This window comes from Triticum urartu, unplaced genomic scaffold (assembly GCF_003073215.2).
Source record: "Triticum urartu cultivar G1812 unplaced genomic scaffold, Tu2.1 TuUngrouped_contig_6302, whole genome shotgun sequence".
In the NCBI taxonomy this organism is placed as follows: domain Eukaryota; kingdom Viridiplantae; phylum Streptophyta; class Magnoliopsida; order Poales; family Poaceae; genus Triticum; species Triticum urartu.
Window position 1 is genome coordinate 1 of NW_024117054.1, and position 14,059 is coordinate 14,059.

Sequence of the window (14,059 nt, forward strand, 5' to 3'; positions counted from 1 at the left end):
CGCCCACCCCCCCTGATGCCACCGCCCACGCCAACGCCGCCGCCAAGCCTGCGTGATGACGCCTCCACGACGCCCAACAGCACCGAAGCCGCGCCGACACAGCCCAGCGCAGAAGCAGTTCCGACACCGCCAAGCCCGCACACGCCGACTCCGCCGACCCCGCCGAGTGATGCGTTGCGCAAGCGAACTTGTGCCGCTCTATTTTTTGTACGCCTGAACATATTCGATCGCCGAACTGTGACTTGTGATCGCCGGACTTGTGGCGTCTTTTGTGAGCGAGAACGACCAAGTTCGAATTTTCCGCGTCCTGGGGCCGGCGCCTGGGGGCGTTACTGGGAGCTAAGTCACCCCCAGGAGCCGAACTAGCGTCGGTTCATCCCCAAACCCCTCTTTTTTAGCGCCCTGGAGGGCCGAACGGCTGGAGATGCTCTTAGAGAGTTAACCGCGGAGATAATACCCCCGGCGGACCCAACGGCCGTCAGTTCAACCGAGAGATTAAGTGGCCGAGGAAGAAAGGTACGCAATTTAGGGACGGAGAGAGATTCTAGCTTTGATTCTTGGATCAGCGCAACAGAGGGGTTACCGGAGATTAGCTCGGACAGAACGTCTTTGCAGTTATCGCAGTCGCCTAGGCCGCGAACGTTCCAGGATAAAATAGAGAAGGCAGATTGATTCCATAAGCAAACTCGATTACACCACAGACCGGATTGCGAGACAGCAACGAAATACAGGGGGGTATCGTGAGTCCAGCCGACGTGGACCTAAGAAGACTACGGCGGGGAAATGAAAAAGGGCGCGGCTGCATGCGCAAGATGCAAAAACACCCATTCCAAGCCAAGGGCGCTCGCTCCGGGTGGCAGGGAATCCGCGATCATGGCGAGGGCAGGGATTGATCATGTATGATCAAGTGTATCTAGTAAACATTAGCGGTGGTAACCCGGCTCAGCTTAGCTTGATGTTTTGCATGTCATGCCCATCCACTGCTATTTTATTGAAAATTAAGAGTAATGAGAATCTCCTTTTTCGCTCAGTTTGCCATCTTCTTCCACCTTGCCATTTTCTCCATCCCCTAAAAACGAGAGGATTAGACATTATTGCTACCTGTAGTTGGTGATTTGGATAGCTAGACATACTGTGTGTGAATAAGCAAATACCAAAACATATATGTTTTGTATAAATTGTAATTGCTAATCCGTTTACTAAAAAGTATGTGTGTATGATAGAACCATTATAACTTTAAATGGTTACACATCGAGCTTGTATCCAAATATACAATGGTGAACATGGGTCTACACGCAACTCTTATGAACAATAAAAACTAAAAAAATCTCAAATAATATGTTAACAAACATGATTGTATGTTCTCACATGTGAAGTTTCGCACAGAATTGACGTCAGTGATATAAAAGGTGGAAAACATGTTCATGAAAATGGTGGAACTATACTGTCATTCGCAATTTGTACGGATGAGATTTTAAGCGGGTAAATTCATGACATTTGCCATTCCAATCCACATTGTCAATTGAAACTAGCTTGTCGATTGGTCTTGCACTTTTACAAAGCTATACGTACTTGTTTGGCTTTGAAACCATGAATAAATGTATGCTGAAAGAAATTGATAAAGTGAATAAAATGTGTGATGATCTAATTAAACTCGTTAGAGCTGGCCGATTCTGGCCCGTCAGTAGTGGTAGTGGCGATGAAAGTACGTGTACCTTTCTTGCTTCAACGGCCACTCCATTGTCTTCAATGGAGACAATGACGAAACCCAAGGGATTCAGCACCTCCTCATAGCTGCATAAAATAGTGAACATGTTTGCCATATAAAATAAATCAAATAGTGAATATAGAAATAATAAATCAGTGAAACAAACGACATCATGTTGAGGAAACAAATAACCAATCAAAAAAATAGTAATACTTATGCATGCATGCATTACTCGAGCACAGTGGCGTTGAATGGTGGCCCGGACTCCTGGCCTTCAACCTGGCATGCATGCATGAAGTTATGAGCCCATAAACATATTAACTGACCACATATACAGCTCTGTTGGATTCTCTACAAAGCATCCAATCAAAGTTTTCAAAAAAAAATATTAGTATATCTACGTATTTTAAGAAAATAACACCATTAAATTTTTATCTGAAGTACTTTTAAAATTAGAAATGTGTTTGGCTCCCGGGCTCCATGGTGCTCAGATTTTGAAAATTTCAGAAATCTATTTTTTTATGATTTAGAAAATGCTGAAAAACAATTATATACATACACATAGATTTATACTACTTGTCTATAAAATTTCATAATGGTGGATAGATGGATTCACGCCATTCTGAAACCGAAATACAGACAGACCAAAAAAAAAGACCAAAATAAATACTCCACCGCCGGCCTACTTACTAGCATGTATTAAGCAAATAGCTTGTATGGTAGTTGTTAAAGAAAATATCAAAATAAATTTTTATGAGAGCTACACAAAAATAACAAAACCATGTATCTTTAACACATATAATATTCACTATAGAAGTGCATGATTTTTCTTTTGTATAGCTCACATCAAAACGTATTTAAAAATGAAATTTTACACACATATATTATGCATCTATAAGTACTTTTATTTATTTTCAGATTTTTCTAAAACATAAAAAATGACTTTTGAATTTTTGAAATTTTTGAAAATTTTGGGCTCCATGGAGCCCGAAGCCGAAATCCTCTCTTTTAAAGCATTGTTTTTAATACCTTTGTACTAATTAACATATACATATAAAAGGTGACGATCAAAGACACATGTATATATCCACCCCCTTATGATAAACTACTAGGTGTATTTTTTAAAGCAAATTTAAGGTGTATTTTGATTGATTAAGACAAAGGTTGACCAACGATTTTTAGTATATGCATGTTATGTCAAATATAATATTGTATTCATAGTATTATATCTCATAAAAAAGAATTATATTTGTAACTCTCACATAAACAATGTATAGAAGTGGTAGTACTGTATTTTTCTATGAAGCCCTTGTCTTAACCGATCAAAATCTCCTTAATAACATTGTGCAGTGTACTACTTTAGTAGAATCTTCTATATCTAAGTAGCTAGCCCCCACTAACTATTTCTCTCAACATGCAAACATGCCACATCATGGGACTACATGCATGAGAAAAGGCCCATCCCCACTATCATATGTCTCTCAACATGCAACCAAGTCACTTCATCATGACATGCATGAAAAAAAAAGGACCCGTCTCAACAAGGAAACATACATGAGAATTTTCATTCTATTATGCTATATATATTTAATAGACATTTTACCATTATATAGTAATCAAACATAATAAATTATATGTATTTTCAGTTTTAGGTTTTTATATTATTGCTTCAAATATTCATGTTTCATACAATGAATCACAATGGAACATGTTGCAAAATATTCCTGCAACGTGGTTAATTAGCATAGTTACCAGGTACATGAGGGTGATGAGTTCTCCATCTGGTCGGAGTAGGTCGTACATTCTCCTTGCCCATGCTGATCTCAAGGATGGATCAATAGCACAGAAGAATCTGAACACGCAATTAAACGAGCAACACATCATCGTCATATAAGTATATAGGGAGGCAAATTAACTACATGTATAGTTCACAGACTTGCTCGAACTTGGTTAATTAGCATACGTACGTGTAGTCGAAGATGAGATGGAATGGCTCGGGTGGCTCCCAGGTGAAGAAATCGGCGTTGACGAAGGCGATGAAGTTCCCGTCCGGCGATATCGACGACCACTGAAATCATCCGTGCAAGTTATGGTGTTATTAATTAATGTTGTAATATATCACAAGTAGCGATACACACAGTGGCTGAATCACAACTTCTCATATATCATACTCTCTTCGTTCCATAATATAGTGCATATAGATTTTCTGAAAAGTCAATTTTTACAAACTTTGACAAAATTTATAGAGAAAACTATTTATATCTACAATACCAAATATATAAAATATGAAACTACATATTATGATGCTTCTAATGATATAGGATTGGCATTCTAGATGTAAATGTTTTTCTCCACAAACTTTATCAAAGGTTGTAAGGTTTGACTTTTTTAAAAAATCTATATGCACTAAATTATGGAAGGGAAGAAGTATCATACTATCATAAGTGGCGAAAATGAATAAATCTGGCCATTTTCTGAAACTTTAACACAAAATAAACCCAATCTAATTTGTTTATTTTCACAAAATGGCCTATTTGCATGACGCCCGGAGGTAAGCCAGGGCATGAAACGCTCCAACCCCAGACGTCATGTAAAAGTGGGCCATTTCGTGAATTTGTTTTGAATTGGGTTCATTTTGTGTTAAAGTTTCAAAAAAGTCAGATTTATCCATTTTTACTCGGAAATGCGTGATCCACCTGTCTGGCCTTTTGGATGGCGGCGTCGCAGACGTCGAGGCCGACGACAAAGCGTCCGGCGCCGGACAGAGCTACCGCGTCGTACCCCTGCATTTTTTGTGCAGGTTAGTTATGATAGCTCTAGTTTCAGGCCACGGAGAGCAAAGAAGATGATGCTCATGCGACCGGGGTCATCCATGCACGAGCAGACGTACGTACCCCGCCGCATCCCGGGACGAGGACGGTGGCGGTGGTGCCGCCGCCGCCGGGGAGGGTGCCGGACTTGACGAGCTCGACGACGGCCGGGGTGGGCTCGCCGAGGTCCCACGGCGTCAGGCCTTCTTCCCAGCACCTGGTCCACCCATCTGCACGCACGCACGCACGCACGCATGTGATCATACCATACAGATGTATCCATCAGTGCCCCCATGCACGTAGTACGTACCTGAAGATTCGGTCCCGTCGATGAGCTGCCGCACGCGAACCACCGCCGGGTTGGAGCCGTCGAGTAGGACTGTGGCCATGGAGTACGCCGACTGATATGGTTGCTGTTGCCTGTGAATTGCCGACCCCCACCCCTTCAGTTGCAACTATATATACTCAAAAACGTACTGCTGGCCCTCACTAATTTAACTGCTACTCCGTACTATATGTACTTCTTACTATATATTGTAGTACTGTGTTGTAATGAGATGCTAATCATCTCGAGATCCATGATTGGCGAATCAATTAGTACCAAGTGTAGAATGATTAATGATTAATGACGCTGAACCCACGTTGGCTCCTGGCGAGCTTTCGAGTTTCGAGTACTTTGAGCACCGTCGTATATACATATATATTATGTATGAAAACCATGGGCTGCGCCGCGGATTTGCATGTGTACATGTATATGTATGCATGCACGTCAGTGTCTAGGCCATGTCTCAGTCCGAGCGTGGCTGATCATCCTCTCGGACCTTGCCTTGGTAAGCGATTACCACACCAACTAGCTAATCAAACGCTCCTCGGGCGGGGTTTTTTTTTTTGCGAGGGGAAGGGGGATTTTATTTATTAAGGAGGAGAGTCTGCCATACACAGACATACAATTTCATTTGTCCCCGGCCCAAACCACACCGCGATGCGAGGCGCACATCTACCGTAGGCAGCAAGGCCATGAGCAACCTTGTTATGTGAGTGACTAATGTGAGCCGACACTATCTCCCTCATGCTCTCAGCGATCATTCCTTTGATGTCCTGTACCAGTGCCGTATACTTCAAGCGATTTTGCATGGGACTCTTGGTCATCATTACCGCCTCTGCACAGTCCAGCTCAACAACAACGAAGGGGAGTTGGGTTCTGTGCAGCGCGAGCTCGACGCCTTCTCTGCACGCCAAGAGCTCTGCCTCCAAGCCATTATCACATGTAAAAGTCTTCCTGCATGCAGTGTAAATTATAGCGCCGGTGTAGGCGGCCATGCCCAGCTACTCCTGCGTGCCATTTTAAAGGTTTTGATATATCATGTGATATACTCCCTCCGTTCCTAGATATAGATCTTTTTAGAGATTTTAATATGCCTAGATATAGATCTTTTTAGAGATTTTAATGTGGAATGCATACGGATGTATATAGACATATTTAGAGTGTAGATTCACTCACTTTGCTTCGTATATATGTAGTTCATATTGAAATCTCTAAAAAGACTTATATGTAGGGACGGGGGATTATACCTTAAAATTCCCTCCCTTTCCCTAGAGATATGAACACTTGTTTTTCGTTAGCTAGATAAAAGGCAAATAACTATCTAGGTCCACCATGGGGCAGATTTTGCAATAAGCAAATTGTGCAACTGCGCCAACAGGGCAACACATCAACTTTCATACGAACAGTTAGGTCTGAAATAATGATTTCATGAGTTCGCCTTAAAAGCACATGTTTTTTAACACATACTCCCTATGTTCCTAAATATTTGTCTTTTTAGAGATTTCAACTGGACTACCACATACGGATGTATATAGACATATTTTAGAGTGTAGATTCACTCATCTTGCTCTGTATGTAGTCACACTTGTTGAAATCTCTAAAAAGACAAATATTTAGGAACGGAGGGAATACATACCGTTTACAACCAAGGGCAATATCATCCATGTAAACATATTTCATAGCATCTTTCTCTATATTTATTAGGAGAAGTTACATTATCATACCTCCACGACTGAACCTCTGAATATTTTCTGGTGATAAAAAGGGGGCTAAAATGGCTATTTACATTCCAAAAACAAAACCATTCGAGTAGCATGGTATGTATAGCGCACTATTGTTCTCCTCAATTGGCTGCCTGAAAGGATTTACCTGTATCTGGATGAGAAATGACAGATGATGAAGGTGTTAGTTTGATTGACGCTCCATAATTCAACAACAAAAGAGATAACAAAAGACAGAGCATATACAAGACATACAGGGAGTCCCAGGGGTTGACCAGTTATGGAGCTTATGCAGCAAGAAGCCAGATGAGCAGCTTCTTCGCAAAAGTCCGTAAAGATTGCAGGAACTCCAATCCCCCTAATCATTTCCTTGAAACGAAATAGAATACAAATGATAATTAGCACCAACTGTTTTAAATAAAAAAAGGCTCTTAAAAATATAGCTGAGGCAGTGTAAATGTGCAATTACTATGAAATGCCAAAACATGCTTCCATGACTCATGTAGCTGATGAAGATAGCTTGTATTACAGAAACAAGAGATATTAATTGACTGCATGCATTTTTACTCAAAAAATTAAAGTTATAACTTAATTGACAAAAGGAGGGAGGATACACCGGCAGAGGATCAAACAGTTGAAGTCATAAATGCATGCTACAGCACGAAAATAACTTGTTTATTATGCATTCAATACTTACAATAGTTGGCATCCAACTAGGATAAGCAGCTACACCCGCATTTGGGGCAAGTATAAGATGAGGATTTGAATCCTACCAAGAAACAAATTATTAGTAGGGGGAAGTCAGCCATACATGAAAATACTTGACTGTGAAGCTGACAGGGAACTTCACATTTTTAAATAAGTCAAGAGTTACTGTTGAGAGAACCTTTACTATATCACCATATCTCTCATGATAGAGTCCTTTCCATATTCTCAGTGTCACTGCACTGCAATTCAAGTTCTCAGAGGCAATAGAAGATCTACAATGGCAACTCTCACCGGAACAATTTGGATAGCTGGAAATATTTACAACTTCACCATCCCTGTAAGCAGCCATCATATCAAAATCACAAAAAAGAGCAGGAACTCCAAACTAATTATCCTACTCAGTATTTGGAAATAACTGTATATGTAATACCTGTTGAAAATAAGGCCTACCACTAAAATAATTCCAAAAACAGGCAACATACTGAACATCAATGTTAGGTCTACAAGATTTCTACCACTATCAAATATATGAAGGCTAGTACTGCGTGTATCATCGATTTAAAACTTGGATAGACTAAACTCGATATGAGTCAACCGGGAATTTGATCACACATGAAATAACAAATCACAACATGTACTTGCAATGCAACAGATGGAGTCGGACATGCTTTTGTACATAGACAGAGGAGAGGTCGCGGCAATCGGGCACATGCAAAGGAGAGGCGACAACAATCGGAGACCTGAGTAGTTGTGTGGAGCACAGCACTGCCCAGAATCCTTATCACATGGCACCCATTTTAGGTCCTAGTTTTTGCCATTCACATGCTGGCACACTTAACTTGGCCAAACAGAATTCAGAGAACACATGTGAGATGTATTCTCCTCCTCTATTCGACCTTAGGCATTTGATTTTCTTATCTAGTTGGTTCTCTACCTCAACCTTACTGATCTTAAAGCAATTTAATGCCTCATCTTCTGCTGTAAGTTAAAACATGTAACACCATCTTCTATGGACGTCATCATACTATTTGATTGTATTAGTCAATATTGCATTCATTCGACATATGTCTAAATGGTTAAATCTAAAGGTGAAAGATTGTTCTCCCATACAGCCATGAATAGATTTCGAGGTTGGCTTGCACACAAGCAAGACAGTTAGATCCTCTGACTATGGAAAAAATCAGAACTGAATCAAGTTTGCACAAATGAATAATGCGATCAAAATTAATGCGACATAAACAAGAATTCTGAACATGACACCCCCTAAATTATTTCCAGAGTCTAGATTAATGTTCAACCTTTTCTATTTAAGATGACTAACTGGAGCAGATTTCTATTTAGCTCTAATAAAAAATGGAACGATAAAAATAATGATGGGGAAAAAAGTAAGTATATATATGAAGTTGTCAGGCAAACACAAGGAAATATCAAACATTAAAATCAAAAATCAGCTTCGGTGGCTAACCTGGATCTTGGAACTGCTGGCCCCACAAGTTCAATGCGAAGGTGGACACCTGGAAATAGTGCACGTAGTTCTGCAAACACCGCAAGCTGAAGCAGCTCTTTCTCAGGTCCTTCAGATATGTGGTAGATAATGTGCATGAAGAAAGCAAAACATCAGTGCCTGTTATCTGGTTGAAAGAGCTATAGAGTACTTGAAGAAAGATATTTCTCCTATGGCGAGTTGTGGTAAACTGGAACCATCACATAATTAAAACTTGATTCTTAATTAAAACTATTTAAGTACAATATTGCTTACTACTTAATGGCACGTATTTGTGCCCAAATATTTAGTGATAATCCTGTACAACCAATACAATGTGGGATGGAGGTAGTCAATGAAACAAATGATAATACCAGGAGACGCTTATACTTTCTGAAATAAATTTCAGCAGGCATTAAGAAGTTTACCAACACTTCAAGACTTTGCAAAAATGCAATCATCCACAACTAGCCCTAGCATAGAGTGAACCTCAAAGGCATTTTAAACCAGCTTGGCCCAATAAAGAATGACGCTAGCAGGAACCACTGAAGCAGCTGGCTACCATGGAACAACCGGACTTACACAGATGCATGCAAGCACTCTACATGGAAGAGAGCTGAACATAACAGATTTTACCTAAATAGTGAATGTGCAGAGTGTCATGGCCATATCTTGAGGTTCGGACGCGAGATAGTTGAAGGCAATGATATAGAGTAAGTGGCTGCAAAAATGAAGCAAGTGCGGTGAACACTGGCCCATAATGAGATTGCGCAGTAAGACAAAATGGGACCGCAACTGTACACTATACTAAAACAGCAGCATCTCCCTGTCTGAAAATGCTATATAAAATAAGCATTGCCCCCCTTAACTTCAATTCCTCCCTTTACTCACTTCGCAATTAACATTGCTCAGTATCAGACCACTTATAATTAATGAAATTGATACTATCCAAGACTTTCCAAGTTTCATGCTATATGATGACATCAAGATGGATTATCTCAATGTAAATAAAACCTTCCGCACATATCCTATATACAACAATTGTATTAACAATGCACCGACCAACACAAATTCTGAAATTATCGCTCCATTCACATGAGAATTTGGTACGCCTTATTTTGTTTCTGCACACACATACTTGTTCACCCATGCAATCATCAATTCTAGCACATTTAGGGTAAATGGTTTAAACCCACAAACAGCACTCAGAATAGTACTTGTTTTAGGCAGTGGATGTGTTTTTGTGTATATTTCTTTGTTTGTTAAGGAGTTGTCTCTCCTTAGTTTGGACCTTTATTTTGCCCTCCTAATATGTTCAAACAGAATACCCCATCCCCCATGTGTTCTTATTAACAAAATCAAACCCACCAGATGACATAATGAGTAACAGGATATATAGAGAGTACCACTTCTGAAAACTAATACTCCCTCCATACAAAAATAATTTGAACTAAAACCACGTCACTTATTTTGGGTCGGAGGAAGTATATATCATAAGATATTATATTGCACATACCCAGTGAAGTAAAACTGCCACAGGTGAATGTAAAGGAAGGGATCTCCACTGAAAGTAGTCTTCCCAGCTTGCCAGGGGTGCGGGCACAGGATTTTCAGGCTCTATGGATCACAAAAAATGTGATATTTTTAATTACAGTGAAATAAACATATTTCCAGCAACCTCACCAAATCCAGAGATGTACCTGTACATGGGCAAAGTGAGCGTTCCATGTTCCATTCAGTTGTTATGCTGTACATTATGCAGAACAATACAAAGTCAAATTACCAGACAGTAACGATGGAATATAGAAATAACAATTTGAAGCCATGTAAATAGTTTGTTTAATAAATAATTAGCCACTGAGACATTTATACCCACATGAAAATGGTGAAGACTCGAAATTATTCAAGTTTGATCTATAGGATGAAAAAAGTGATAGAAATGACTACATAAAAAGTTGAGATACAAAAGCAATTCATCATTATACAAAAAAAAAAAAAATTACCCGCATCCTCATAGACCATTACAAAATTCTTTTGATGCCCTATATGAAGTTAAGCGAAAAATTTGAAGATGAACACAAGACTCTATAAACAACTTACAAACAAAATTAGCAGCAAAATCACTACCATCAGCCAGTCAAACTGTATTAATTCAAACATTCAAAATAAGTATATAGATCACAGGAATTCCCTCCTGCTCCGACCATAATAGCTTAATAAGAGAAGTGAGTTCCCAAAAAGATAGCCACAAGATCTTTAGACTTAACTAATAGTGTTCCCAAGACATGGAAGATCATACATTGATAACATGATATCATATAGAATATCAAAATGGATGGCTAAGAGTGCCTCCTCAACAAACAATAGAGTTCATTATTATGCTTAATTGACAAGATCATTCCAGGGCTGCTCTTCTGCCGCCGGCACACTGAGTATTTCTTAGTGTGTTCATTTTGCTCTTTCTTTCAGTTGTTCGGCTGACCTTGTCTAAGGCATGTACAGTTTTCTAATCATCAATACAACGAGACACAATGCTCATTGAGTTTTCTTGAAAAGGCTAGTACGTCATTATGCTATTTTCTTTTACAAACCTCAGGTCCTTGACAGAAGCAATATCTGGGCCACACATGCATTCTGATTTCCAGAGTCCTTTCAGGTGAACTTTCATTGACTCCAAAAATAAGCACCTCATACTTCGGTTTGTATGATTCTAAAATTAGTAAATGTGTGTGAGAAAACAAGACATCACAAAGCAATGAGGAAACACAGGCTCTTTAATTTGCATAAAAAGGTAACTTAGAAGACCAAGTGAGTTAAGTGCAGAACATGAATGAAGGCAATTGGTACCAAATCATTTCAAGAATCTAAGGTAGAACCATAAAACAAAATTCAGGCACAAGAAGAAAATGAAAAATTACGGAGAAACAGAATATCACTATTTTGGAAAGACAAGAAGTACCAGAGCAAGAGGTTCGACGGAGAATGTGAACGGAAATTGGCTGAGCATATCAATGCGACTCATTTGTGTTGCAAGCCTTGCACATTCTTCTTTATGAACTTTCCAATGTATGAACTGAAAAGGGATTGCCAAATTAATGCATGAAAAATATATGTAAAAGGAGAATGATAGGTGATACAATTATAGAAGAATTTATTTCCGAGTACATGGCTATAAACTCCACTGACCCTGTCGATAGTGCTACATGGCTCCTAAAGTCGTGTTTCCTAGTAGTATAATTCTGCTACCTCTATCAAAGAATCAAACTGCTGTTGATGGTTATCAAATAGTCATCCATTCCTACTGCATGATGCATAGCCTATCAACCCTTCTTAACATGAAGTCTATCAAACACCCCAACCATCCTGAAAGGCTCAAGCTTAAGCGAATATAGGAGAAATACTCCTTTCAAAATGCAAAGTGAACAAAAAACTTGTCTGCAGTTTGATATCTCCTGATGCCTGATGATTCCCACGTTGTGTTTATGGCTTATTTAAAACAACGACCATCACAAATTTACAACGATGTAACTCAATCCTAATGTACCCGTGAGCCTTCAAGAATCAAGTGAACCCTTTTCTAGCAATATTTTCACCGAAAGGTTGCATGATCCAACTAATTTGTAGTACATTCCTCAATCAAAAACCCCCAAAGAAAAATCAATCTAGAAGCACAAAAACCTCAATGCTTACAAAGCTCATGGTATACACGAGTCCAAATGCGCCCATTCCTTAGCCATATTTCTCTATTCAGAGTGCTACTGACATGCCAGTCATTCTTGGAGCTAGAGCACGCACTCAAATTTGCAACCCTCCCCCCAAAATTTCAAGAACTAAATAAATTGTAACGGAAGAAAAGATAAAGGAATAGGTGCTACCTGGTGGCCTTTCGAGCAGTAGGCCACTGCCCCGCAGCTGCCGCACCGCCGGTGGGCGCCGCTGGCGCATGGCTCCTCCACTATCCCCCTTGCCGCACACTCCATTGTCGTCTGACAAGAAAGGAAAGTGAACTCTTTGAGGGGTGACAAAGACGGCTCCAGCCCACAAAAATCTGTGCAGAGCACTGCAATTTTTTCCCATGTGCTAGTAGTGGTAGTGGCTGCTGGCTGGTGTCTCATCTGTTTATTTAATATTGCCGGTTGCTCAATGCTAATTACCATGTGAAGTTGTGAACTGAACAAGTTAGATTTTGTCTATGAAGTGGTGATTTAAGCACCCTGCACCCTGTACTGTCGGCGCAGGTGACTGATGGACTATTAAAGCTGCAAACTGCGTTCAGCACTACACTATTGCTAGAAAACAAAATCTGCACCCTGCCAACTATGCATACGAAATTACTAATCCTCAACCCAGCTGACATCCTACCAACCCCAACCATGTTACAAATTTCTGTCTAGTTTGTTCCAGTGGAAGAAAAGCCAACTATTTTATTTGAGAAAATAATGTATGTAGCTTTAACCTGCTATGCTGTTTGTGAAGTAAAATTTCTGGTTTGCATCAAGAATTTAGCTAATAAGCCTGGGCCTTACGCACCACTCTTCAGAACTATGCAAGCCCAGCATCCAAGAAGACACGGGGAAGTAGGGGAGGATGGAGAGAGGGAAATGTCTTACGGGGCTGAAGCTTGACGGCACGGAGGGAGGTCTCGTCGATCTTGGGGAAGAAGACGGCGGGCTGTCGGGTGGAGGTGGAGGAAGACCACGCGCTGACCAGTGATTATGTGAGGCGCTTTTGGGCACGGCCGGCCGGCGGGCGATGACCGGAGGGGAGGAGCTCGGAGGGCACCGACGGCGGGCGGAGTGGGCGGCGACGGTCGAACGGGTGGACCGGGGGTAGAGCGGCGACACACGGACGGGTGGCGGACAGATCAGGATGAATCTACAGAAAAACACCAACAATAGGAGACGTGAAGTTTTTGCACCCGAGCTTAAATTCGAAAAATATTTTTAAAATGTTCAAAAAAATCTGAATTTTTTATGGTAAACTTTGACAAATTCTAAGAGCTTGCAAAGTTTCATCATGAAATCACATTTATCTTTATCTTTACCTACTAATAAACCAGCTATTGCTTCTGGTCGTGCGTCGCCATCAGTTTTGCAAAAAAGTCACTATAATTTTGCTTATTCAACCCGCAGTCCCGTTTTAAGTGGCTAATTTGAGAAAACGTTTCACTTTATAAAAAGGACCCTGTAGTTTGGTATATTCAACCCGCGGTCTTTTTTACGTCAACGCGGTGGCTCGAGCGGCTGGGGGCGAGGCAGCTGGAGCTTGCAGGGGGCGGATCTGTGCACGGCAAGGGCTGGGGAG

General features: G+C 40.5%; 2 protein-coding genes across 2 annotated transcripts; both read right to left on the minus strand.

The window, feature by feature from the left end:
- Positions 1 to 652: 652 nt before the first annotated feature.
- On the minus strand, positions 653 to 4,951 carry LOC125530421 (probable thiocyanate methyltransferase 2). Its single transcript, XM_048694823.1, has 8 exons — positions 4,829 to 4,951; positions 4,603 to 4,748; positions 4,405 to 4,491; positions 3,676 to 3,776; positions 3,461 to 3,560; positions 1,941 to 1,987; positions 1,716 to 1,794; positions 653 to 1,069 (listed from the first exon to the last, which is right to left on the minus strand). The coding sequence occupies exons 1-8, from the start codon at positions 4,905 to 4,907 to the stop codon at positions 1,028 to 1,030; spliced, it is 681 nt and encodes a 226-aa protein (XP_048550780.1). The 5' UTR covers positions 4,908 to 4,951; the 3' UTR covers positions 653 to 1,027.
- Positions 4,952 to 6,500: 1,549 nt separating this feature from the next.
- Positions 6,501 to 13,614, minus strand: LOC125530422 (zinc finger MYND domain-containing protein 15-like; the record flags this gene model as incomplete). Its single annotated transcript, XM_048694824.1, is given in 12 exon segments — positions 6,501 to 6,718; positions 6,820 to 6,933; positions 7,262 to 7,333; positions 7,451 to 7,607; positions 8,738 to 8,846; positions 9,392 to 9,476; positions 10,272 to 10,372; positions 10,456 to 10,502; positions 11,347 to 11,465; positions 11,715 to 11,828; positions 12,631 to 12,741; positions 13,366 to 13,614. Coding segments are annotated over 11 exon segments (1,116 nt in total). The 3' UTR covers positions 6,501 to 6,625.
- Positions 13,615 to 14,059: the final 445 nt, after the last annotated feature.